This window comes from Orbicella faveolata, unplaced genomic scaffold (assembly GCF_042242905.1).
Source record: "Orbicella faveolata isolate gen_17 unplaced genomic scaffold, um_ofav_v1 contig_12, whole genome shotgun sequence".
In the NCBI taxonomy this organism is placed as follows: domain Eukaryota; kingdom Metazoa; phylum Cnidaria; class Anthozoa; order Scleractinia; family Merulinidae; genus Orbicella; species Orbicella faveolata.
Genome location: NW_028301539.1, coordinates 13,748,408 through 13,772,755, shown reverse-complemented (window position 1 = coordinate 13,772,755; position 24,348 = coordinate 13,748,408). Strand labels below are relative to the sequence as shown.

The 24,348-nt window shown below is 41.2% G+C and overlaps 2 protein-coding genes and 1 pseudogene across 4 annotated transcripts in view; all 3 read left to right on the top strand.

Moving 5' to 3' along the window:
• Window positions 1–24,348, top strand: part of LOC110057937 (ubiquitin conjugation factor E4 B-like) — a 320,893-nt gene that overhangs the window by 1,787 nt on the left and 294,758 nt on the right. The gene's annotated exons all lie outside the window — the stretch shown is intronic.
• LOC149116767 (uncharacterized) lies at window positions 5,355–18,346 on the top strand. The gene is made up of 2 exons (XM_089283474.1): window positions 5,355–5,659; window positions 5,885–18,346. Exons 1-2 carry the CDS (start codon window positions 5,355–5,357, stop codon window positions 6,249–6,251), a joined length of 672 nt encoding a protein of 223 aa, XP_089139600.1. The 3' UTR covers window positions 6,252–18,346.
• Window positions 6,289–18,346, top strand: LOC149116766 (uncharacterized; annotated as a pseudogene).

Sequence of the window (24,348 nt, the reverse complement as noted above, 5' to 3'; positions counted from 1 at the left end):
TTCAAGCGTTAGGCGAAGCGTTTATCCTTACAGTCAAACCATTTGAATTGCTTTCCCAACTGTTCATAACTTTTTTGTATCCGATAAAACAGAAAGAGGTATCAGTTAAGAACATCTTGGTATCCATTAAAATGGCTAAAGCAATCCGTTGAAAAATCCAAGCATCCATTTAAACGGCAAAAGCAATCTGTTAAGAAATCTTTGAATCCGTTTTAACGGTTTAACTGGAAGCGTATTCCATATCCATTAAGAAACTCTTAGAACCATTATAAAAACGTTTTAGCAAACATTTTAAACTTATTGTTAAGACGACCAAAGACAGTGTTAACCAGAAGCTACAGAGTTCAGAAGACAGACAGAATGGAACGGTAAAACAACTTGTGGAACTGAACAGGAAACCGTGATATGCATGTAAATAAATCAAGTTGGTGTCTCGTTCGCGAAAGCTTGATTTACAACTGTCTTATGTCTTATGTTTTGTTGCATGTTGAGTTTTTAAAGTTAGCTTAACTTAGTACATATTTTTGTTTCCTTCTTTTATCAAAAACAAAAGAATCGAAATGAAAAACTGTGGTGGTCAAATGAAAAGAAGAACAGCTGTGTTTGGGTCATGTGAATTCACGTAAAACTACGGTATGCGATGTGCCGCTTTGTTTACAGTGTTAGAATTATATTATACCAAACATACCTTTCTGGTAATCAGTCCCCTGTTTTCTATTTTGTGTTGAATCATACTGAGGTTGTGGACAGTATATAGAGCTCGAAATGCATGTCAGTCATCATCCAAGGAGTGACATTTTAGGCTATGAGCAAACCTTCCCTACCCCGTCCAGGAAAAGTTTTTTACTTGCGTCACAATTAAATTGAATTGAATTTGCTTTGAATTGAATTATATCATCTATCCAGTTTACTAATGATTAGTTACAATCATTCTTACTGCTTTCAAGCGCTTATAATTCAATGTATTTTGGCTATTTTGCTGACTGTGTGCCAAGTCAGTGACCCTTCAATCAAAAAGTTGACTGTTTGAAAAGTTTAGCTAAACATTCAAATGCTTGAAGTCATCTGTTTGAACACATGAGATAACCATTTAAACACTTCAAGTCATCTGTTATAAAATTTTTGCTAACTGTTCGAATGCTTTGCCAAGCCGCTCAATGCTGAGATTCAGTTACTGTTAAAATGTTTCTAGGAAACATTTAATGCTTTTATAAAGGTATCTACTCTCCATTTATTATCCTTTTACTATCCGTTTATTTTAGGCAGTTTAATATTCAGCCAGTACAAAAGAATTAGAACTTGTCCGCTCCTTGAAAACACGACATTCATATCAAATGTTGTCGTTCAAAAGGTAACAACAGCAATGAACAATAACCAAGCTCATACATACTAATGCATTAACTTGAATGCGCTATATCGCAAAGACAAAACGCAGTCTAATGGAGCAAAACGTACGTGCACATTAATCTACTTGCTTGTTACTGCATTATTAAAGCGAATTTTGGTTCGCTTAGTTCTGAGTGGTACTGTAAACCCATAACTTAACCCATGACATGCTGTTGTTTGCACTGGCCAGTCAGTTACATGTATAATACAAGTTATATGCACATGTTTTGTTAAAAGATATTGAGCAGTTTCTGGTTAATAGAAGTGTTGTGTTGTACATTTCTCGTTTGTAATTAATGTTCGTTGCTTACATGCTCTCTTACAATTGCAATGCGTCAATATATTACAAATTCCCACAATGAGAATCAATTCATCCCAAATGTAACACAAAGGCCTTTGGCCACAAAACACTCCTTCACCAATGGCCTTAAAGAAGATACTGCTGATTACTGCAACTACATGTACTCAAGATGCATAGAAACAACTAGCTAGCACTAGACACACGTATGCAATTGCATACATGTTTTTAGGTGTGTGTCTTGGCAAGCATGTTTTCGTAACAGTGATGTTGTTCCGACCTGTTCTTTTTAGTAAGTACAGTGTAGATCATTTTGGCAAAGCAATCCCATAGAGCTACATTGTACTCATAGCGGCTCTCCCGATAGCAACTGCACTTTATGATTATGTCTATTAAGGTTACTACTACATTCATGGACTGTGTTTTAGCCTTTAAATTTTTTAAGCTTATGTGTAAACTTAGGTTTATATAATGATTATTCACAATAATTGTTGCCATACTTCAACTCAACAACATTTGTAGGTTTTTGACTGTGATTTATTCCATAACTCCAGCCAGTTTTTACAAAGCCAAAAATTCTACATGACTTAAACCATTTGCATAATCCAGATTACAGAGTTTCTTACTTAAAGCACTTCATATAAGGTCCACGTAATGTCAAGTCCAATTGAAGATAGAAACCTATAGTTCTGCGGTGGTAAGATCCTCCCCCCTTGTTCAACCCATCTAATTGGGCAAATGATCTTCAAGTAATGCCAATTTAGTTACAGGATGTTTCATTGCACCAAGCTTGGTCTTTCCTTCAGCCGATCGTACAATGTTGTTATGTCCAGGAAAAACTTAAACAATCCTACCAAGAGGCCAGTAACCTCTTGGGACTGCGTAATCAACAATAAAATTATTACAGTCAACTCTCCGCTAATGGACACTCTCATAAGTGGACAGTACTACTTTCCGACACTGTTTTCAATTCCTCTTTTTACCTCCCAGTCAAACTCTGTATTTGCACATTCCCGTATGCAGACACTCTCTCGTAAGTGGACGTGGACACTTTTGAAAATGAAAAATTGGAGTTTTCTTTTGTTTATGCTCTCTTGTAAGCAGACACTCCAGGTGTAATAACTGACACTTGGCAATGAAATTTGTCTTTAATTTGCAATTAATCAACGGAGAACTGTCTGTTTGTTTGACAAATAAAGAGTCCGATGAGTAACATTTTGTAGTGTCACATTATGGTGACACTACATTTCTGTTTTCAATCACTGAGTTTACTGAGCGCTATATCCCAGCTAATCAAGCTTGGACTTCAGCAACGGTAATGATTCTTCAACATTACCATGAAAAAAGAGAGTTTCCAAGCTGTACCCAGCTCCCCTGTCGACATGTTTGCCTGTTATAATAACTTTCCCTTTATTTGTTCTGCGCTTTAAAAACTTGGTGACAAATACAGCCATCCTCAAAGGAATGTGACCAAGTATCTCATCTAAACCAGTCACTGTGTTAGCGTGTTCTTTGGCTGTGGTTTCAAGACCGCAATGTTCTAAACTAGGCCTTACTATAGCAACTGCATTCGCATCCTTGACGTTGTTTGGCTCTCATTGTCAAGTCCGTTAATTTGCTGATGGTTGTATGATGGGTGATAAGCACGTGGAAAGAGGTTCCAGCTGCAGTCATGTCCAAATGTTTCAAGAAAGTTGGGATGTATCCTGTTGAAAATCTCAGTGCTGAAGAAGATGATGACCTGTTTGAGGCCAAAGAACTGATGGATATTCTTGAATTGCTAAGCCATATTTCTCCTGGACTAGACTGTCAACATTCGATGATGAGGCTGAGGCCTTTGAGCTACCAATGGATACCACACTTTGGAATTGGAGAGAAGTCATACGACAAGAAGCTATTGCTGCGTCTACCAAGGAAGAGCAGGTGTGCGAGATAGCCGACGACGATGAGGAATATGACCAGCCCCTGCAATGTCCAGAAGTTACACCTGTGAAACAGGCACTGGAACTTGTTGGGAAGCTAGCGGCACTTTCTCACTGGCAAGGAAACAAACTGCTAGCCTAGGCAATTTCCAAGGTCAATGATGTCTTAGTTGACATGAGACTGAAGTCTCTACTGGCAAGGAGACAGTCAACCATAATGGTCTATTTCTCCAAACTGTCAGAGGACCAAGCAAACCTTCTCTGGTCACGATATACCTTGTTTGTTCTTGGGATGTTTTTAAGGAGCACCAAAGATACATGTATAGATGGCAGCAATATATAAGCCCTGTTCCACTTTTTGTTGAATGTAGACTGTGTACTCTATACTGTAGTTATTTTTTTTTTTTGAGTTTAAACATATGACATAAATAGAGAGTTTCAGTTGCTATTTTTGGCTACCCAGTGAAACATGTAGTTAACACCTGCTAATGTAACTCTCCCGTAAGTGGACATCCGCCATATTTTTCTTGGGTGTCTGCTTATGGGAATAATTCTCATTAGCAGACAGCTCTGGCCATGCGCACGGTGTTGGTGTACAGAGCTGTTACAAAATATGTAACGCTAAAAAACACGGTGGAGTATAAGATTTAAGGACAACTATAACAATCTCTCGACATCAAATGAAAATAAATTATATGTGCATTTATCTCCTAATGAGAAAACCCCTGAATATGTACTTACTTTCACTTGAAAACAAAATGAAAACACCATACAGGAAATTGATGATAAAAACAGGAGTGAACGAGTTTGAAATTTTTGATATCTTTTCCATTGCCATTAAAATTTTGAGACAAAAGTCTTGAAAATTGAGCTGCACATTAGTTGCAGAATCAAGTCAAATACGGATTTTTCACAAAAAGTCAACACCATCTGATTTTCTAGTGTTACATTCATGTTTTCGAACCAACGTTTTCGTGAAAATGTTTGCATCCTTTGTTTGGTTTATTTCGTTTCCATCGTTTGGATCTTTTTGATTGTTTGCAATGGTTCTATCATGCGTTTCATTTTTATCATGTGTTCGTATTGTTTCAATCATTCATTTGATTTCCATTTTGAGTATCATTTGGAACCTGGGTTTTGAACTATATTAGGCATCATTGTTCTTGGAATGCAGGGAAACATTCATGCGTCTGTTCTACTTATGACATTCACCCATGAAGTATATCCCCAGAATTTTCATACATACTTGGTGACTTGCCACATGAATCTCGAGTTCAGTGTTGCAGCCGCATTTAATTCTTTGTTATTTTTTCTGTTTGTGCGTGCATTCTTTCGTGATCATCGCATTCTTTTCGTTTATCTTGCTTTCATGTTATCGGCATTCTGTTAGGTTTTTTTGCATAATTTTGTTTTGTTTCAGTCAGCTTTTGCATGCGTATTTCTAGTTTATTTGTGCATTTTCATTGCGACGCTACTATCATCTCGTTTCATTTACCACCCTGCCATTTTCCTTTTACGTGTTCCTTAGCTTCCTAGTCATACAACGTTTGTAAGTATTGTCTACCTTCGGCTCGTTATTTCTCTTTCTTTTATTGTATTCATCTATAACTTTTAATTTATTTTGTTTGTAGCAATCGCTCCCTTTTCATCGCTCTTTTTCGCACTTTATTGTTAAATTGCACATTTCATCTTGTCGATTAAAGCCAAGTAGCGTGTTGAACGTTGACTACAATATTCGTTGAAACGTTATGGATCCAACCGAAAGCACTGGAAGCCGACAGGAACAAATTGGATCAGAAAGCGACAGTTTGGAATCTGCGGATGTGGCCCTCGCAACCGGTGAAACAAGGCGAAGGCAGCGCACCGAGAAAGGAAAGGCTTACATTGCTCATCTTCGATGGACAGACTGTCAAACTGTCAATAAAAGAATCCAACGGCAAATTAAGGAAATTGTTTCTTCTGCGACTACGGAAGAAAACGTGGACGTCGCGGAAAGGAATCTGACTGCATTTTGTGTTACCGTGGAAGAATTAACGAGATGCGTTGCTGTATTGTTGGATGACCTCTAGGGTGAAGGTGACCAGCTAACCGTAGCTAACGATTGGTATGCTGAAAAGAGTAAGCAAATAAGCGATTTTATCGAAAAAACTGTTCGTTGGATTTCGTCTGCGAAAGAGGTCCTCTAGCAGAATTTGGAGGTTAGATCTCAAGTAAGTTCAAGACGTACACGAGCATCACACCGCTCTCACGCAACATTGAGATCCTTAATCACCTCCAGCAGAGCGAAAGAAAAGGCGAAAGCAGCTGAATTAATTGCAAAAGTGGCCATGTTGGAACAACGGCAAGAGCTGGAGAGAAAGGCCAAGAGGTTACGTTTAGAAGAACAATTAGCAGTTGCTCAAGTTCGTGAACGTGTGTTCACAGAAATCGAGAATGGTGTCAAGGAAGATTTAAGTCACCAGCTGGAAGTGCCCTCAGAAGCCTCTCGTGTACCAGGATTTTCTCTCTCTGGGCCGTCTTGTCCGCCTGTTTCCAGTACTTACACCGTTCCAAGTGCAACGTCAAACACTGTAACGAATGTGAACTTTACTGCGGGTTTCCATGATGACGCTCCTGTAACACAAACACCTCCTAAGCCGATGTGACATCCTACGAAGTTAAACCCTCTCGCACCTGAGTTTCATGTCGCCGACACACAGCCAAATACACAGTTTTGTGATGTTCTTCAGAAACAAAACAGATTAACTGAACTGTTGGCGGAACAACAACAACAGAGTTTACTTCCGTCACTCACGCTGACTAAATTTACTGGCGATCCTTTGGAATATTCCACATTTACTAGAAGCTTTGAATCGCAAGTGGAAGCTAAAGTCAGCGCTAACGATGTTTGTTTGCAATACCTGGAGCAATACTTACAAGGAGAACTGAAGGAGCTCATCAAAGGATGTCTTCACCTGGATAGAAACAGTGGCTACATAGAAGCTAAGAAACTCCTAAAGGAGAAGTACGGGAATCGTTACGAGATATCGAATGCGTACATTAAGAAGATTAACAAGTGGCCTTTCATATGGTCAGGAGATGAACTGGCATTAGACCGACTTTTCATCTTTCTTGGTCAGTGCCGGAGCGTGATGTCGACCCTAACCTTTCTATCCATCCTCAACCATCCACACAACTTACAAAGTATGGTGTCAAAGCTTCCTTTTCCACTCCAAGACTGATGGTGGCGAGAAGCCAGTAAAAGGAGACTTGCTAGAGGAAGGATCCCCACATTTGATGATTTTGTGACCTTTGTAAACACTGAAGCAGGGGTTGCAACAGATCCAGTCTTTTGCGAGAAGCCCTCCATCACTTGGATGGCTCATCGGATCGCCCTGATCATTCCAACAAAGGCAAAGGTTCTGGGAAACCTAAAACTTTCGGGGACCGTGCTCGAGCCCCGCATCACGTCTCCAATCAGGCAACAGATGTAACTGCTGACCAAACGATTGCTTCATGTAACCCTGCCATCATTTGTAAACTTTGCAACAAGGAGCATGACTTAGACGACTGCCAAGCCTACTTGAAGAGATCTTTACCAGATAGGAGGGAGTTCCTCAAAGAAAAAGAGCTCTGTTTGGCATGTTATGATCCTGGCCACAGATCTAACGGGTGCGCCCAGAGGAGAACTTGTAAGAAGTGTTCACGTCGTCATCCCACGAGACTTCATGATGACAACTTTCGCATCAATCAAGTAGCCTCCAAGCAGCAGATCTCCCCGCCTTCGCAACGTAAGGATCATGTTGTGAATGCTCATACTGAAATGGCCGAAGCGACCTGTAATGCCAATGGCCCTGAGGAATCTGTCTCTGCTGTACCCATCGTTCCTGTCAGGTTGAGATCTGCAGAAAGAGAAGTCCTCACTTACGCCTTGCTTGATGCTTGCAGTACCGGTTCCTTTGTTCTAGAAGATATCATATCCAGTTTGGGTGTAAAGGGCACTGATACACAGCTGATGGTGAAGACCGTCAATGGCACCAAGTTATATGATGCCAAGGTTCTGAATGAATTGGTCGTTTCAGATTTAAAGGGTGACAATACTGTGTAATTAGCGAAGATCTTCACCAAAAAGGACCTTTCTACCTGCGAGAATATTCCTACGCCTGAATTTGCTCATCGATGGAAACATCTTAAAGGCATAGAAGCAGATCTGCCACCACAGTTACCTAATGCCAAGATCGGTTTTCTGATTCGCTGGAAATGTCCGAAAGCTCTCAAGCCAAGAGATGTATTAGCAAGCGAAGATGGTGGTCCATTCGCAATTAAAACATTTGCTGGATGGGCAATAGTTGGGCCCTTATACAGGTGCAATGAAAAGCATCCTACTGTAAATTGCCATAGATTTGCTGTAATGGAAGTCTGTTCTGGTAGACACCTCGATCACCACTTCATGGTAGAGAACACAGTCAGAGAAATTGTTACTCCACAAGTGCTGAACAAGATGTTTGAACTAGACTTCAGCGAACGAACTGATGACAAGGAACAAGGACACTCGCAAGAAGATAAGAAGTTTCTCAAGATAGTTACCCAGGGTATTCGGCATACAGAAGATAGTCATTACGAGATTCCCCTTCCATTCCCTCGTGATGATGTACGTTTTCCTGAGAACAAGGAGCAGGTCCTTCAAAGAGCACACTGGTTAAGAAGGAAGCTTATCAATAATGGGACATTTTACAAGGACTATGCCAGTTTCATGAACAGTAACATTGCCAGGGGATTTGCTAGGAAGGTGCCGTCAGCTCGTCTATTTGCAAAGACAGACCAATTTTGGTACATACCCCACCATGGCGTCTACCACACTAAGAGGCCCAACAAGATCAGGGTTGTATTCGACTGTAGTGCCAGGTTCGGAGGAACATCGCTAAACGACCAATTGTTGCAGGGGCCTGACCTGACAAATCGACTCGTGGGTGTTCTAACAAGATTCTGCCAGGGACTGATCGCCTTCATGAGTGATATTGATGCTATGTTCTATCAAGTCCGAGTACCAGAAGGCCAGAGAGACTTCTTGCGCTTCCTATGGTGGCCTGATGGAGATTTAATGCAGAATCTTGAGGAGTATCAGATGAACGTCCATCTATTTGGTGTGGTTTCCTTGCTGACTTGTTCAAACTTCGCGCTACGCAAAGCAGCTGATGACGCCGAGGAGGCTGTTGGTCCAGAAACTGCTAACGTGTTGAGGAAGAATTTCTATGTTGACGACAGTCTTCGTCCAGAAGAAATGGAGGAGTCCGCTATTCAAAGAATACATGGTGTTGGCCATGCCCGTGTACACGGAGGTTTCAATCTGGCCAAGTTCGTTAGCAACAGTAGACCCGTACTAGAAAGTGTCCCAGACGAAGCACGTGCCCAAGACGTGAGAACATTAGAGCTAGGCAGTGGTGAACTTCTGGTTGAGAGGGCTCTCGGCGTACAGTGAGCAATCGAGTGGGATACGTTTGGTTTCAGAATCATCCTTAAAGACCAGCCACTAACCCGAAGAGGAATATTGTCTACGATATCTTCCGTTTATGACCCTCTGGGAATAGCAGCACCCTTTCTGTTGGTCGGAAAGTCAATACTGCAGGATCTGTGTCGCACCAAGTCAAGCTGGGATGAAGAAATTGGCGACGAGTACCGTGTATGTTGGGAGAATTGGAAAAGCCAGTTGCCTGCCCTGGAACGTTTCTCTATGGAGCGATGTCTCAAGCCTGTAGACTTTGGTACAGTTGTCTCCAGACAAATCCACAACGTCTCTGATGCTAGCTCAATGGGTTACGGTCAAGTGACATACCTCAGAATCGAGAACGAGAAAGGAGACATCCATTGTGCGTTCCTTATGGGGAAAGCCGGCGTAGCTCCCGTTAAGACCATGACAATTCCACGCCTTGAGCTTACGGCAGCCACAGTTTCAGTTAGAGTGGGAGAGATGATTGCTAGAGAGTTAGACGAACCTGCTGAGAGTAAGACTTATTGGACAGACGGTGCGACTGTTTTGAAGTACATTCGAAATGACAAGAAGCGTTTCCACATGTTTGTGGCGAATCGTGTGCAAACAATAAGAAATGCAACGAATCCTAACCAGTGGAGGTACATTAGACCGACATTAATCCGGCTAATGACTCGTCATGTGGTTTGAAAGGCCATGAGTTATCCAAATAGCATCATTGGATTACAGGTCCAAATTTCCTATGGCTTCCTGAGAGCGAATGGCCTCAACTTCCTGGTGACTTGGACGACATTTCCTACAATGATCCTGTGGTAAAGAAGGTTTTTGTGCACAGCTTGTATGTTGAAGAGAACACAGACCTTTTGAAGAGGCTTACACACTTTTCCGAGTGGCACCGTATGAAAAACTGGATACTCCGTCTAAAACCAAACTCTGATGAGAGGGCATTGCTTCCCAAGGATGGAGCAGACAAAGTGAGATGTACCACAAATGCGAAACGCAAGCCCCTAAGAGTAGAAGAATTAGACAGAGCAGAGAAGACCATTCTGAAATTGGCACAAAGCGGTGCATTTCCCAAAGAAATAGAAGCTCTGCAGAAAGTTCGACGAGTAGATTGTGAGAGTGACTGTCAATTTGCGAAGGCAATAAAGTCCGAAATGAAGAAATCTAGCACGTTTGATCACCTTGATCCTTTCCTGGACTGGGACGGACTCGTACGTGTTGGCGGAAGGCTAAGCAAGTCAGAAGAGTTTTCAGAAGGCTTTAAGCATCCTGTGATCCTCCCAAAGAAGAGTTTCATCGTGTACCTCATAATTCATGAGGCCCATACGAAGGTCGTCCATGCTGGCAGGGGCATTACGCTGGGGGAACTAAGAAGTCAATATTGGATACTTAACGCCAATTCTGTTGTGAGACATTTCATCTCCAAGTGCGTGGTGTGTTGTCATCTTTGTGGAACGACAGGTGAACAAAAGATGGCTGACCTTCCTAAGGAGCGAATAACACCCTCTCCTCCCTTCACATATAGTGGCGTTGAGTACTTTGGTCCCTTCTACATCAAGCAAGGACAGAAAGATGTTAAATGCTATGGAGTACTATTTACCTGCCTAGCTAGCTGAATGGTGCACATTGAAATAGCCGACTCGTTGGAAATGAATTCCTTCATGAACGCTCTTCGACCATTCATAGCAAGGAGAGGGCCAGTACATGAGATCAGACCAGATCAAGGCACCAACATCGTAGGAGCAGAAAGAGAGAACTAAAGAAAGCTTTAGACGAGCTGGACCACAGTGCAATCCAAAGGAATCTTTGCAGAGACTTCAATGCTGATTGGATTATCCAATGGAAACGGAATCCTCCGGCAGCGTCCCAAATGGGTGGCGTTTGGGAGTGCCAGAAACGGTCTGTCAGAACAAATTTTGTCTGCATTGATGCGAGAACATGGCCACACCGTCGACAATGAGTCCTTTAGAATCCTGTTGACTGAGGTAGAATGCATCATGAACAGTCGCCCGCTCACTGTCCTGTCAAGCGATCCCGAGGATCTGGATCCACTCACACCAAATCACATACAGACTATGAAGTCAAGGGTTGTCATGCCTCCACCAGAAAACTTTCAGAAAGCTGATTTGTACCTCCGTAAAAGATGGAAACGTGTGCAGTATCTTTCCAATGTCTTTTGGTTGAGATGGAGAAAAGAGTATGTCCAAAATCTACAAAAGAGAGTAAAATGGAACCGCCCCCGAAGAAACTTTGAAAAGGGAGACCTGTTACTTATTGTAGATGATAGAGCCCCGAGAAACGACTGGAGCATGGTCCCAGTTGTCAACGTACACCCGGATTCAAATGGACAGGTCAGATCAGTCAGAGTTACCATGGCAACAACAACCTAGACGGATCCCAGACGAAATGACTGTGTTGACTCTTTTTGTTGACTTTTGATAAAATACAATTACAGGCTGGCCAATCAGAATTGTTGGTTCCCACGGCTAGTAAAATTCCAGGATGAATGAAGCAGAAAGGTTTTCCACTGATTTATCCATTTTTTTCATTTAACAGCTTTAACAGTTGATATATCTTAATTTTTTGGACATTATTATAGGCAATCGAGCAATTGATCTTAACTTCAGCAGAAGGTAAGATCTTTCAGTTTTGATGTGCATTCTTTTGCCTGGATGAAACAACCTGTTAAAAGTTTCCTCAACATTTCTAAATACTTGGAAATGTTCCTACAAAATTGGTCGCAGCAAACAGATGATCGTTTTGTTTACCGAGCCAGTTTTTTGCACGATAGATAGAATGAACGATAGAATGAAAAGGAACGATAGAAACTATAGAAACGGAAGGTTTGAGACGATTTAACACCGGAAAACCAAAGGAATGTTAGACACATTGTAAACGCTGCAAACGCTGTAAACACTGTAAATGCTCCAAACTTGGCACCATTTGGGATTGAAAATGTAACACTGCCTATGAGAATTTGAGTGAGTCGTGTCAATTTTTCTCCTTGTTACTTGCTAACCCGGCAAAAGAGAGGAGATGCAAACAACAACACCACAAGCTGATATAACAGAGAATCTATGACTACGATTGTTTTCATTCACATTCAGTCCATAACAAAAAATATTTGAGTAAAAGTCGGACATTTGTCAATGATTAGCGACTGTACACCAACACCGTGCACATGGATCTCTACTAACAGACACTTTTTCCAATTCCTGAGGGTGTCAGCTTATGAGAGAGTTGACTGCACTAGTACCAAATCTCCAATTTTGACATTGGCAATGGACTGTGGCCATTTGTTATGGGTAATCAGAACAGGTAGGTACTCTCGTAACCAGTGACTCTAAATGTGGGTTGCAACTACTTGTGCTTGACACCAACGTTTGTGACTTGATATCTCCTTACACAAAGACACCGGGTGGTAAGTTGAGAGTTCATCTTCCGATGATGAAGTGATTCAGAGTTAGAGCCTCACGATCATCCACATCTGGGCTAACTTCAGTCAGAGGAGGACGTTTAACAACATGTCATCAGTAAGGACTTAATTTTGTAGGACAACATCTTGCGCTTTCTTGCACGATCTCATGAGGCACTCCCATACACCTCCCATATGAGGTGTGGGTGGAGGATTGAACACCTACTGAATTTCTTCTTAACTCAACAAACTTCCAATCTTATCTTGGTTCCAATTATCGATACACTCACACAACACATGGTTTGCCCCCACAAAATGTGATGATGCAAAATGGAATGTTGGCTCTCTCTCAATTCAACCACCGACATGAACAATTCCATGTTCATCAAGAAAGGGTGATAGAGATACCAATTTGCTCTTGCTTGAAACATGTTGTTTTGACTTGAGGGCTGCAACCTCTTGAGGAAATGATTCTGCTTTGGTACTATGGATCCAAAACTTTCGGGCTTGCTCTATCTCTTCAACCAACAAAGTACCAATACGACATTCTGATTTTGAGTGTCTGCAGTTGTAGATAAACTGGACAAGGTATGCAGTTACTCTGAGAACCTTTGTCAGAGATGTGTCACCCTTGTGGAAGAAGGATTTTTGCCCCGACCAGGAATGGAGCTAGGAATCCGATGGGATCAAAGAGTGATGCTATCAGGCTCAGCATCTTGTGATGAGTGTCGGCTATGTTCCAGGTCATAATGTCATACACAAAACAGTGTGAATTGGTGTCCCAGACAACAACAAAAGCATGTTCCACAGGCATTATGATATTTTCATCCACGACCTTGACAGAGGCAGCTCGTTCCTTTTCTTCTTGAAATTGCATGAAAATTCCAACAAGGTTGCTAAGCAAATCTGGGGCACTTAGAAGATGCCTGGTTAATGATGAACCTTGAAACTTTGCAGCAGCATCACATACTCGTCAAACCTTCCCAGGTTTCTTGGGATTTGATAACTGGGTAACGGGAAAGGTACATGTACCATTTGCCCATGACTGGGGCAGCTGCTTCCTCATTAGTGAGCCTTTTGATGTATCCCTTTCCCATGTCTTTTCTCAAGAAATTCAAGTCGCCAAGCTGCAGCAGCAAAGTTGTCATGAAGATTAACATTGTCATCGCACCAAATCAAGGGAACCTCGACCATCCACCTTTTGTGTACTTTCTTTCAAGAATTTCAGGACTCTTCCATCTTCAACTGAGCATTAGGTGTCATTGTCATAACGGCAACCAAAGTTCTCTGTTTGCCACTAAGTTTTTTACTGTTTCATTGAGCTCCTCTGGAGTTGCCACACGAACTTTACAAACAGATTCTTGCTCATGGATATAACCAGGTACACGACCAGGAACAGTCCAACCAATCCTAGTGCGAACACCAACAGGGGAACCCTACAGACCATGCTGTATTTCCAGGGGAACAATGGGTTCTGCGACTTCTCTACCAAGGACTAAAGTGACTTGAGTTCCTGCCACTTCAGTCAGCTCCAAGTCTGAGAGGTGTGGCCACTTTTCTTGTAGCTCCTGGAATTTCATTTTCTTCTCAAGTACTTTCAGGTGATCAACCACAAGAACTCCATTCACAGCAAATTGGGTACCAAAGTCATTTACTGGACTGACTTGTAGCTTAACATGCTTTGTCCGCAGCTCAGATGTTTTCTGAATTCCATTTACGAGCACACTTTTCAATGGACCATCCAAACCAAGTTTTTCAGCAACATCTGCTATCAGCAAACTACAAGTGCTTCCTGTGTCCAACTTTGCTTGAGTGTTAAAGTATCCCTTTGGACCATAGAGGGTTACTGGTACCACTTGTAACAACAGAGGTGTGACTGCTTCTATGCGATGAGTTAGGATGTTCAGTAGATGAACTGAATGCTGCTTGAACCGCTGGGTTAGTAGCTGATACTGCATCACTATTCTCCATTGAAGTTACGTTCCTTAAGTTGTGCAACAATACATTGTCTGATCATAAACACCCATTCACACCACACTGTTTCCGATTTGAACAATTGCTTAGCCATTGTTGGGGACTGAAGCTAGAGAAGCACAGCCCATGTTTTTGTACTTTATTAAGGCGGTCTTGAACACTTAAAGCCTTAAACTTGGGTCAAGAAGATAACTTGTGTCCCTGCCCATCTCCCACGATGTAGGAGGAATTTGCTGACTTGGGACAGGATGTAAAGTTACTTGAGAAAGTGTTTTGTCTCTCAGTCACTCCATTAGACCCACCAAAGTGAGCTTCATTCTTGAGAGGTTGAGATGAAAATTTGCCTGACACCTTTGGATAGCAGTCATCATAAATATCTGCTTGAGCCTTTAACCTCAAACTGAAGTCAACAAGACTAGACCTTTCCAACTTGGTAGCTTTGGTGTTGTCTTTCCAATTAATTTAGAGCTCTTGAGACAGCTTGTCAACAGCGAGAGAAACTTAAGCTTCTGCTTTCAGATCCCTTTCATGTCCAGACTTCTTAAAAGTCCACACAGTAGTCAACACAACATCAGACAAGTTCCTAACTTCTTGAGGCTTGTCATTTTGTACGCGAGTTGCTTTCCTGAGTCTGTGCAATGTGACTTTCAAGATAAGAGAGGCTTTGCCAAATCTAAATTCCAATTCCTTCACTGCTTCATAGTAAGAATCTCCATAGCCTTCCATTGCAGACTTAGCTCTTCCAATCATGGAGTTCTGAAGATGTTGTATTTTTCCATTGTAAAAGGGAAAGATTACCATCATGAACAATTGATTTAAACATTGAAGACCAATCAGACCAGTGTAAAGGATCACCATCAAACTTGTTTAGATGTAATTTAGGAAGAGAGTCACGAGTAGAATGACCACAAAACAGGTGTTTCTGGTTGTTTGTACTTGTTAAAGCTGATTACTGTGCTTGTAAATCTCCAATCCATGAGCGATAAGATGGCAATGTTTTTTTAGGTTTGTCAAACCTTCAGCTCTGAGGGACTTTGATTGAGACAGCTGATTTTGGTTGTTGCAATGATGGTGAGGATTTAAGAGCTTCTACAGTAATATTGGTTGCAATACAGTTCCATGATTTTCTTCTGCTTCATGGGAAAGACCAGTGAGAGGTTTAGGGATTATGGGTAAGTGTCCCACCACAGCAGTCCATCGAACAAATTCCAAAGATTCATCAACAAAATCAAGCAATCCATTAGGTAGAGCTTCATGGTAATGGTCTTCATTCTGCACCTTTTCAAAGATTGCTGCTTCAGCTGCAAGGGTACAGCTTTGTCCTTGCTTTCGTGAACCTTCTTTCTTCAGCCTTGAATTTGAGCCTTTCAACTTCGTCTTGAACAAGTTCATGCTTTTTTTTACGTCCAGTTGTTTTTTGAACTCCTTCATTCGTCACTGTTCCTTCAAGGCTAGCTGTTTTGCTTTAATTTCCGCGGAGGTCATTTTTGCCTTAATCTCGGCTGCTTGGGAGGATCTCCCCATAGTTGAAGTTTTGCTTACGCTTAATTTAACCAAGCTTAATCCACAAGAACTTTCCTCTGTTTTTTTTTGTCAAGGTGCACGTTAACCTCCAATTTAGCTTCTTTTACTCTTTTGAGCTGTTCCTTGTACCAATCTACAGCGGTTTCGTGTTCGTCCTCTGAGATTACAGATACAAGTTCATCTTTAAGGTCTTCGCTTTGATGAGATATTAAATCCAAAGGGCGTCCCCCATTGCCGATTGCTTCGGTCAAATCCATACCAAATTACAAAATTCCACACGACTTCTTTGATTCACTCAATCTATCCAGAAAAATGTTACTGATACTTCAACTCAACAACATTATTTTGTAGGTTTTTGACCATGACTTATTCCACAAGTCCAGCCAGTTTCTACAAAGCCAAAATTCTACACGGCTGAAACCGTGTGCATACATCCGGGTTATAGAGTTTCTTACTTCAAGTGCGTCACATTAAGTCCATGTAATGTCAAATCCAATGAAAGATAGAAAACTACAGTTCTGTGATGTAACAATCATTATGATGATGCATGCATCTTATTATTTTGAGAACCCGTGTCATGGTTTTAAGTTCTTACAGGAGTTTGTAATGCTGGGATTGGTCTTTTTCTATCAGATTGGTGAGTAGGCTATTTAAAGGTCAGTTTTTCCATGAACCAGTTACCACTCATATTGTATCATGAGCACATTTAATTGGCTTGAAGTGAGAAAAGGATGTTCACAAAAAGGTTTAGAATTATACCTAACACATTCTGTGACACTCAAAATTGCATAGTACATTTTGTAGAAGTGCATGAGTCTGAGATTAATAAGGTTGTTTTAACTAATTTTACACTGGGGTAGATTAGTGACTTACATGTAGCTAACATAGCTACTTAAATCAAGTACTCAAATCATTTGAGGTAATGTAGCTGTGTCTGTCATTATTTGCATTATATACTGTTTACTTCTGTGGCTCTATGTTGTAGTAACCCCTTGTACACAGATGTTGATGTTTAACAGCAGAAAATTATAATAAGCAATAACCAAATCTTTTTTAACCCATTGATGCCTGGATAAAATTACACAAGACCCAACCCTATTTCCCTGGCATTTTTAAAAATATTTCAGAGCAAATGTAAGCACAAAAATAAACCATCTATGCAGAGTAACCACAGACACAAAATCGGGTTTCAAGACATCATTTATGTAAAATTGAAAAATATTGACAAAAAGAACTCAACCTGATGCGTTAAACCGATGAGAAAACAAGAAAATATATTCTTTCTTTACCATGTGATTTCACTCGTTCACTCGTTCACTCGTTCACTCCTTCAGTCCTTCACTAGTTCACTCCTTCACTCCTTCACTCCATTACTCCTTCACTCCTTCACTCCTTCACTCCATTACTCCTGCACTCCTGCACTCCTGCACTCCTGCACTCCTGCACTCCTTCACTCCTTCACTCCTTCACTCCTTCACTCCTTCACTCCTTCACTCCTTCACTCCTTCACTCCTTCACTCCTTCACCCCCTCACTCCTTCACTCCTTTACTTCCTGTTAGACATTTGAAATCCCGGGGGGTGGGGGGGGGGGAAACTCCCATATGAGAAGGTCAGGGATGCTCGCTGGAAAATTTGAATTTGACTCCTAAAGGAGACTAATATTGGAGTTGCTTGAGCTTCATTAGACCCCTAAAAGATACCACTTAATTTACTTTAATTATTACTTCTTTGAGTACACTCTAAAGGATACTTTGACAGCTAAAAATGGCGACGTTTCATCGTCAACACCCTAAGTGAGACCAGAATCCTTGATTTGTACCCGAGACGATGAGCATCCCCGACCTTTTCTTATTGGAGTTCTCCCCCGGGTTTCCAACATCTGCCGTCTAAGGCCGTTTTTACAGTCACTTGCACCATGTCAAGTTAGTTAATCTTTCAATTTCTGACGTAAGTACTCTATATCTTACCACCGAAATGCTCTACATTCAATAAATTTTTGCACAAACGTTTTTATAAATAGAAGTTACACTGTAATTATATAAATAGCTCATTTCCTGAAGATGCCCACTCATACAGGTTTAACCATACTCAATTGCTGAAAAAAAGACAGTAATTTAATTTTAAGACATTGAGTTTTCAAATGATTCAAGCCATGATTGAATGTTTTGGACAATCGACAGTCAGGAGAATTGAGGAGAATTTGAATGACGTGTTCCACTGTTTATTTATACGATATTGTAAATAAATATGCATAAATACGGACATGGCGAACTGAGGAACAAATAGTTGATAAATAGAAGAAACGAAATTACACAAGGCTGGGAGTTCTGCAGTTTAATATCGCCTTGGAAAGGGAGGGAGAAAAAAGAAGAAGAAAAAAAAAGTTACTACAACACGGGGTATGCGTATTTGGTCACCCATCCAGGTACAAACCCAGCCGAACAGGGCTTAACTTTTTGAGCGGCCAAGACATGGTGCTGTCCTTGTGGTACATGACTCTACGGTAACAAAGAGAGAAAAAAATCACTGATACTGGCTGGGAAAATAAAGAACGAAAACAATGAGAGGAATGAAAATGAGAATTATTACTTGCTTTGGTGATCGGACAAGAACCAGTACTTTCTTTATAATTGTCTTGGTCTCTCAGACAAGGATAGCTCGGTCTCTCGGACCGATAACTTTACGAGCTTTCAAGAGTGTTTTCAACAGTGTTACATCTATTCGTGTACTCTCTTATCGTTGCGTTTTGCACTATTTCTTAGCAATACCAGTGGGCTTTAACTTTAACTAGCCTACAGATTAAAACTTCAAGTCAATGGCATCAAAATTGTCACTGTTTTACAGACGATCCATTTTCCAAGTTGACTGGCTCATAGCCACTTTGATTAGAACCTAAAATTCCTAAATAAAAGCAACCAAATGAAAGAAACATGAAAGGAAGATCAATAATAATAAATTTTCATTCAAGATGAGTCGAAGAAAGGTATTTTAAAGCGAAAAAAAACAATGTTCAAAATTTTTGTAGGGTGCTTTGCTGCATGACATGTTCAAATAATATTTCACGCTAAAGTGAAAGCTTTAGTTTTTGCCAATGACTTTTGCAATCATTTTATTGGCCATGGCTTTACTAATTGTCCCGAAACTTTGAAGTAATACTGTACATTAACACTTTTATTTTCTAAAGTCTGTTAAGTTGCTTAAAAGGTTCAAGCAGATTTAAAAACTTACCTGAAAGCACACCGATCGCCATGTTTTCACGGCATTCAAAGGAAGGAAAAATTCTTCACTAGGTGGATTTTGGGACTCTGTTCTCTTTGTTGTTCCATTTTTGGAGCCTCATAAACCTAGATTTGTATTTCTCCTTTCCGTTTTAAGTCTCAAAGAAATTATTTCTCCATATTTCGAATGAAAACAAGATCTTGGAAGTTAGTAGATGCGCCATGATTACAAGCACATTTTGAGCTCACAATTTTAAGACGAACGACCGTCTTTCTAGGACCCCTTAATTAAGTCTTATTTGTCCTTAACAACAATAGAACAATGGGAGAACCAAACAGTGTTCAGCGAGGATAGGAAAGGCAATTGTCCTCACATGCTTTTTTTATGGCCAGTGTCGACAGTGATGCGCTGACCATCGCCTCTCCGAGACGAGGATGCCATATATGGCTGGGACAGGTATTTGGGGAGTGGTTTTTGCAGGGACGGTTATGGGCGCCAATGGGCGCCAATGGGCGCCAATGGGCATCAATGGGTTTAGGACGGTGCCTACTAAATACAAAGGTCTTTACACCAGATTTGGACAATATGGAAAAAGTAGATCTTAGTAAGGGCTTTGGGAATTCACGCAAAAAACTGTAAGCAGTAATGCATTTTCCCGAGATAATTAGCCTTGAATCTCCAATAAAATGCTGACATCAGTAATTTTCTTGAAAAGAAGGAAAAGATATTTCTTCACAGATTTCCTTAGAATTTGCCTTTACCTACAGAAAAGCAAACACTTTTATAAAGATATTTAAACTACATGTTAAATTGAAAATGGGGCTGTGACACGAAAAAAATGAGTAATACATGAAACAAGCACTTCTCTACACTTCATGCTAGGTAAGCTTTACAAGCTGCTGCATTTAACAAGCAAAAAAACTAGTAGTAATCAGAGATTAGTGAAGTGTGTTCAATACCTGGGGGGAGAAAGGGGTATTCCAGGAATTTAGCAACGAGGTGTATTGCTAGGAACACAAAATCTTTGGGTTATAGCAGAGGATATGAATATTCAGTCAGTATTTGGACATCTGATTGTACATGTAGGTTGTGTACCAGAAATAACTTATCTATTAATATTCCATACTATAAATATGGTTATTTAAATTTTTTCAGAAGACTCATATTTTTCTTTTTTTTTTACAAAACTCAAGTTTATTTTAGAGAACTAAAAAACATTTTTTTAGAAAACCCGACTTTTTTAAAAAAAAATCAACATTCTTGAGAAAACTCCACTCTTTTCTTTGAAAACTCAGGTTTTTTAAAAAACTCATTCCAACCTTAGAAAGCTCAGTTTTTTTTTATTTTTTTAGAATACTCAACTCAAGTTTCTTTGAAACTCAGGTTTTTTGAAAAAAACTCAGCTTTTTCTTAGAAGCAGGAGTATGGTGGTAAGTCATGTAGGGGGACACTAATTGTACAAAGGTTGCAGTAGCTGAAGTTCTTCAGGAGTACCTGTAGCATTGTAAACTGTAGTAGCTGTAGTACGTGAAGAAATGGTGGAATGTGTACTAGTAGCTGTAGTAGCAGTAGCATGTGGGGTAGTTGTAGTAGCTGTAGTATGTATTAATTAGCTGTAATACTGTAAACGTCCGAAAGTAACGACTCTGATTTAGTTAATCTAGTTTAGTTGGTGTTGATGGGTTATTACAGTAATTTGAAGAAAAGTTCCTCTTGGTTTGTTTTGTTATTTGATGAAATTCTACAGGTTTTGTTTTGAAACTTCGAAACGTGAGCTGATGAAGCACGAAGTACTGTATGTATATGTACCGTATGTACATGTAACTTTCACTTGACTATACATTGATTGGAGAAATATAAATATCTTTTGAGCCTTGGTCTCACAAGTTTTGGGGGTGGGGGTAGGGTAGGCTTGCTACTTTCGGGATTTGCCAGTGGCCAAAATTGTTTGATGTTGCTTTCGGGGAGTGGGACATTACTTTTGGAGGATTATGGTATGTATCGGCTTTAGTAGCTGCAGTAGCTGTAGTTGTTGTAGTACGTGTAGTATGTGTAGCAGCTGTAGTACCTGTAGTAGCTGTAGTAACTGTAGTAGCTGTAGTAACTGTAGTAGCTGTAGTACGTATTAATTAGCTGTAGTATGTATTGGCTGTAGCAACTGTAATAGCTGTAGCAACTGTAGCACATATGCAACCTCGTTCCCGGGGCTTTTCCCTTAGAGATTCTAGTATGTGTAGTGGCTGTAGTAGTTGTAGTAGTTGTAGTACACTGTTTCAGCCAGAAAATTTTACTTGAGGGCCAGAGTGGCCCTTGAAGGTCTTTTTTAGGGGCCAATTTTTTAGGAAAGGGGCCAGTTAATTAAAAGCTACAGAAGGAAAAAATGCATTAGGGTATTGTCCAACCAAATGTGCCCCATTGAAATCCTCAAATGGTGAAGTAATTCAAGACAAGGCCAAGCAACTCGAAAGATGGGTTGAACACTATTCTCAGCTTTACGACCATGAGAACCTAGTCTCCGCAACTGCACTCGACCAGATCGAGAGACTGCCAAACATGCCTGAACTAGATAATGCCCCTACTCTAGAGGAGCTTCTAGGTGCCATCAAAGACATTTCATCCGGCAAGGCACCAGGATCAGATGGCATGCCTGCAGAGGTCTTCAAATGTGGTGGTGACCAGCTTCACAATGTGCTCCATCAGTTGTTGTGCAAATGCTGGGAGGAGGGAGCAGTCCCCCAAGAGATCCGAGATTCTATCATCACAACCCTGTTCAAGAACAAGGGTGACCGCAGTGACTGCAACAATTATTGGGGCATCTCTCTCCTTTGCGTTGCTGGGAAGCTCTTTGCCCGTGTGGCACTCCGTCGCCTTCAGCAGCTTGCAGAAAGAGTGTACCCTGAGTCTCAGTGTGGTTTTCGATCCCAACGCTCAACGGTTGATATGATTTTCTCTGTGCGACAGCTACAAGAAAAGTGCAGGGAACAACAACAGCCTCTTTTCATTGCCTTCATCGATTTAACTAAGACTTTTGATCTGGTTAGCAGAGATGGCCTCTTCAAGATCCTGTCTCTCATCGGCTGCCCACCAAAGCTTCTGAGCTTTCTGGAGTCTTTCCACAACAACATGCACGGTACTGTTCGATTCGATGGCAACATGTCAGAGGCATTCAACATTCGCAGCGGAGTCAAACAAGGCTGTGTACTGGCTCCCACCCTCTTTGGAATCTTTTTCTCAGTGCTCCTGAAACATGCCTTTAGAACAACAAATGCTGGCATTTTGCTCCGTTCCCGCACTGAGGGCAAACTTTTCAATCTTGCCCGACTCAGATCAAAAACCAAAGTCAGCCAAGTTTTCCTCAGAGACTTTTCGTTTGCTGACGATGCAGCTCTGGTTGGTCATAGTGACAACGATCTCCAGAACCTCCTCAATGGCTTTTCGAATGCCTGTGATGACTTCGGCCTAACCATCTGCCTCCAAAAAACCAAAATCATGACTCAGGATACAGAGGTTTCCTCCTCTCTCTTCATCAAGGACTATGCACTTGAAATGGTCAACAGCTTCATCTACCTTGGTTCTACTGTTACTAGCACCACCTCCCTTGACACCGAAATAGGAAAGAGGATTGGGCACGCTGCAACCCACATGTCAAAGCTTTCACAACGTGTCTGGGAAAATCAGAAGCTCACTACTCCCACCAAAATGGCTGTCTACAGAGCCTGCATCATCAGCACGCTCCTCTATGGTAGTGAGTCCTGGACAACGTATGCAGCACAAGAAAAACGCCTGAATGTGTTCCACCTGCGCTGCTTGCGGCGCATCCTCTCCATCTCCTGGCAGGACCGCATTACAAACAGTGCTGTCTTAGAGAGAGCAGGCATCCCCTCCGTATACACCCTTCTTCGCCAGAGACATCTGCGGTGGATTGGCCATGTACATTGAATGGATGAGGGCCGCATTCCCAAGCAACTCTTGTACGGTGAACTAGTACAAGGAAAAAGGCCGGTAGGACGACCAAAGCTCCGTTTCAAGGACGAGGCGAAGAGGGACATGCAGGCCATTGGTCTTCCAATCGATTCGTGGGAGACTCTTGTCGGTGACAGGAGTGCGTGGAAAACAAATTGCACTGAAGCCCTACGAGAGGGAGAAAAGCTTCTGCACATCACTTTGGATACCAGGAGAGAACGTCAGAAGGCCAGGGCCCTTGCCTCCACCCACTGCTTCCACTTATGTCTGTGGTTCTTGTCACCGCATCTGCCAATCATGAATCGGACTCCAAAGCCATCTCAGAAAATGTTTAAGGAAATGTACAATTACTAACACACACTAAAATTATGGACTAGATTGTCCGATAGGAAAGGGGCCAATAAATTAAAAGCTACAGAAGGAAAAAATGCATTAGGGTACCAAGGAAAATAAAGTAGTTTATTAGGATCTATGATAAAATTTAATAGTAAGTGCTTTTTGAAGTGTTTCTACACAATAAAATTGCTAGTATGAAGGATCCGTGCATTACAAGAGAACAATCCGTAGGCATACATGACGTAGTCAATGATCAAGGGTTTGCAATGCATTCTAGGGCGATTTCGAACACGGACAGCCATTTGGAAGTTTTCCGATGTGAGAGAATCAATACAGCAAAGCAAAAGGACGCATTGACTTCTTGTCTTATGTTGAATGTTTTAGAAGCAAAGATCTTTCAATATGATTTTCTAGAAGGACATAATGTGTGACAAAATAACTGTTATTGGTCGTCAACACAGAGAAATGTAGTTGCCATTATCCCGTATTATGGCGACTAAACCAGAATTTTTGGTCACCAAGGATGAAATGTTAGTTGCATTGGCGACCGTATCAATCACAATTTCAAGTCCTGGGATGGCTTTTAAAATATTATGCCTGTGTTAAGCCTGCAGTCTTGTAAAAGGAAAGGGCCAAATTGGCCCTTTTTTTGTTTTTCTGGGGGCCATCTCTGATTGCAACGCGGGATTCCCGCAATGGCGTGCTCTGGCGTAAACACTGGTAGTATGTGTAGTATTATGTAGTAGCTACAGCTACTACTGCTACCACACATTCTACTTCAGGAGCTACCACATACTACAGCTATCACAGCGGCTACAGCTACTACATACAACAGATACC

Bases quoted from the DNA above. Each gene is read 5' to 3' on its own strand.
- LOC149116767 (XM_089283474.1), top strand. From the start codon at position 5,355: ATGGATCCAACCGAAAGCACTGGAAGCCGACAGGAACAAATTGGATCA. The intron at 5,660-5,884 runs GTTGGATGACCT...AATCACCTCCAG, and splicing joins ACGAGATGCGTTGCTGTATT to CAGAGCGAAAGAAAAGGCGA.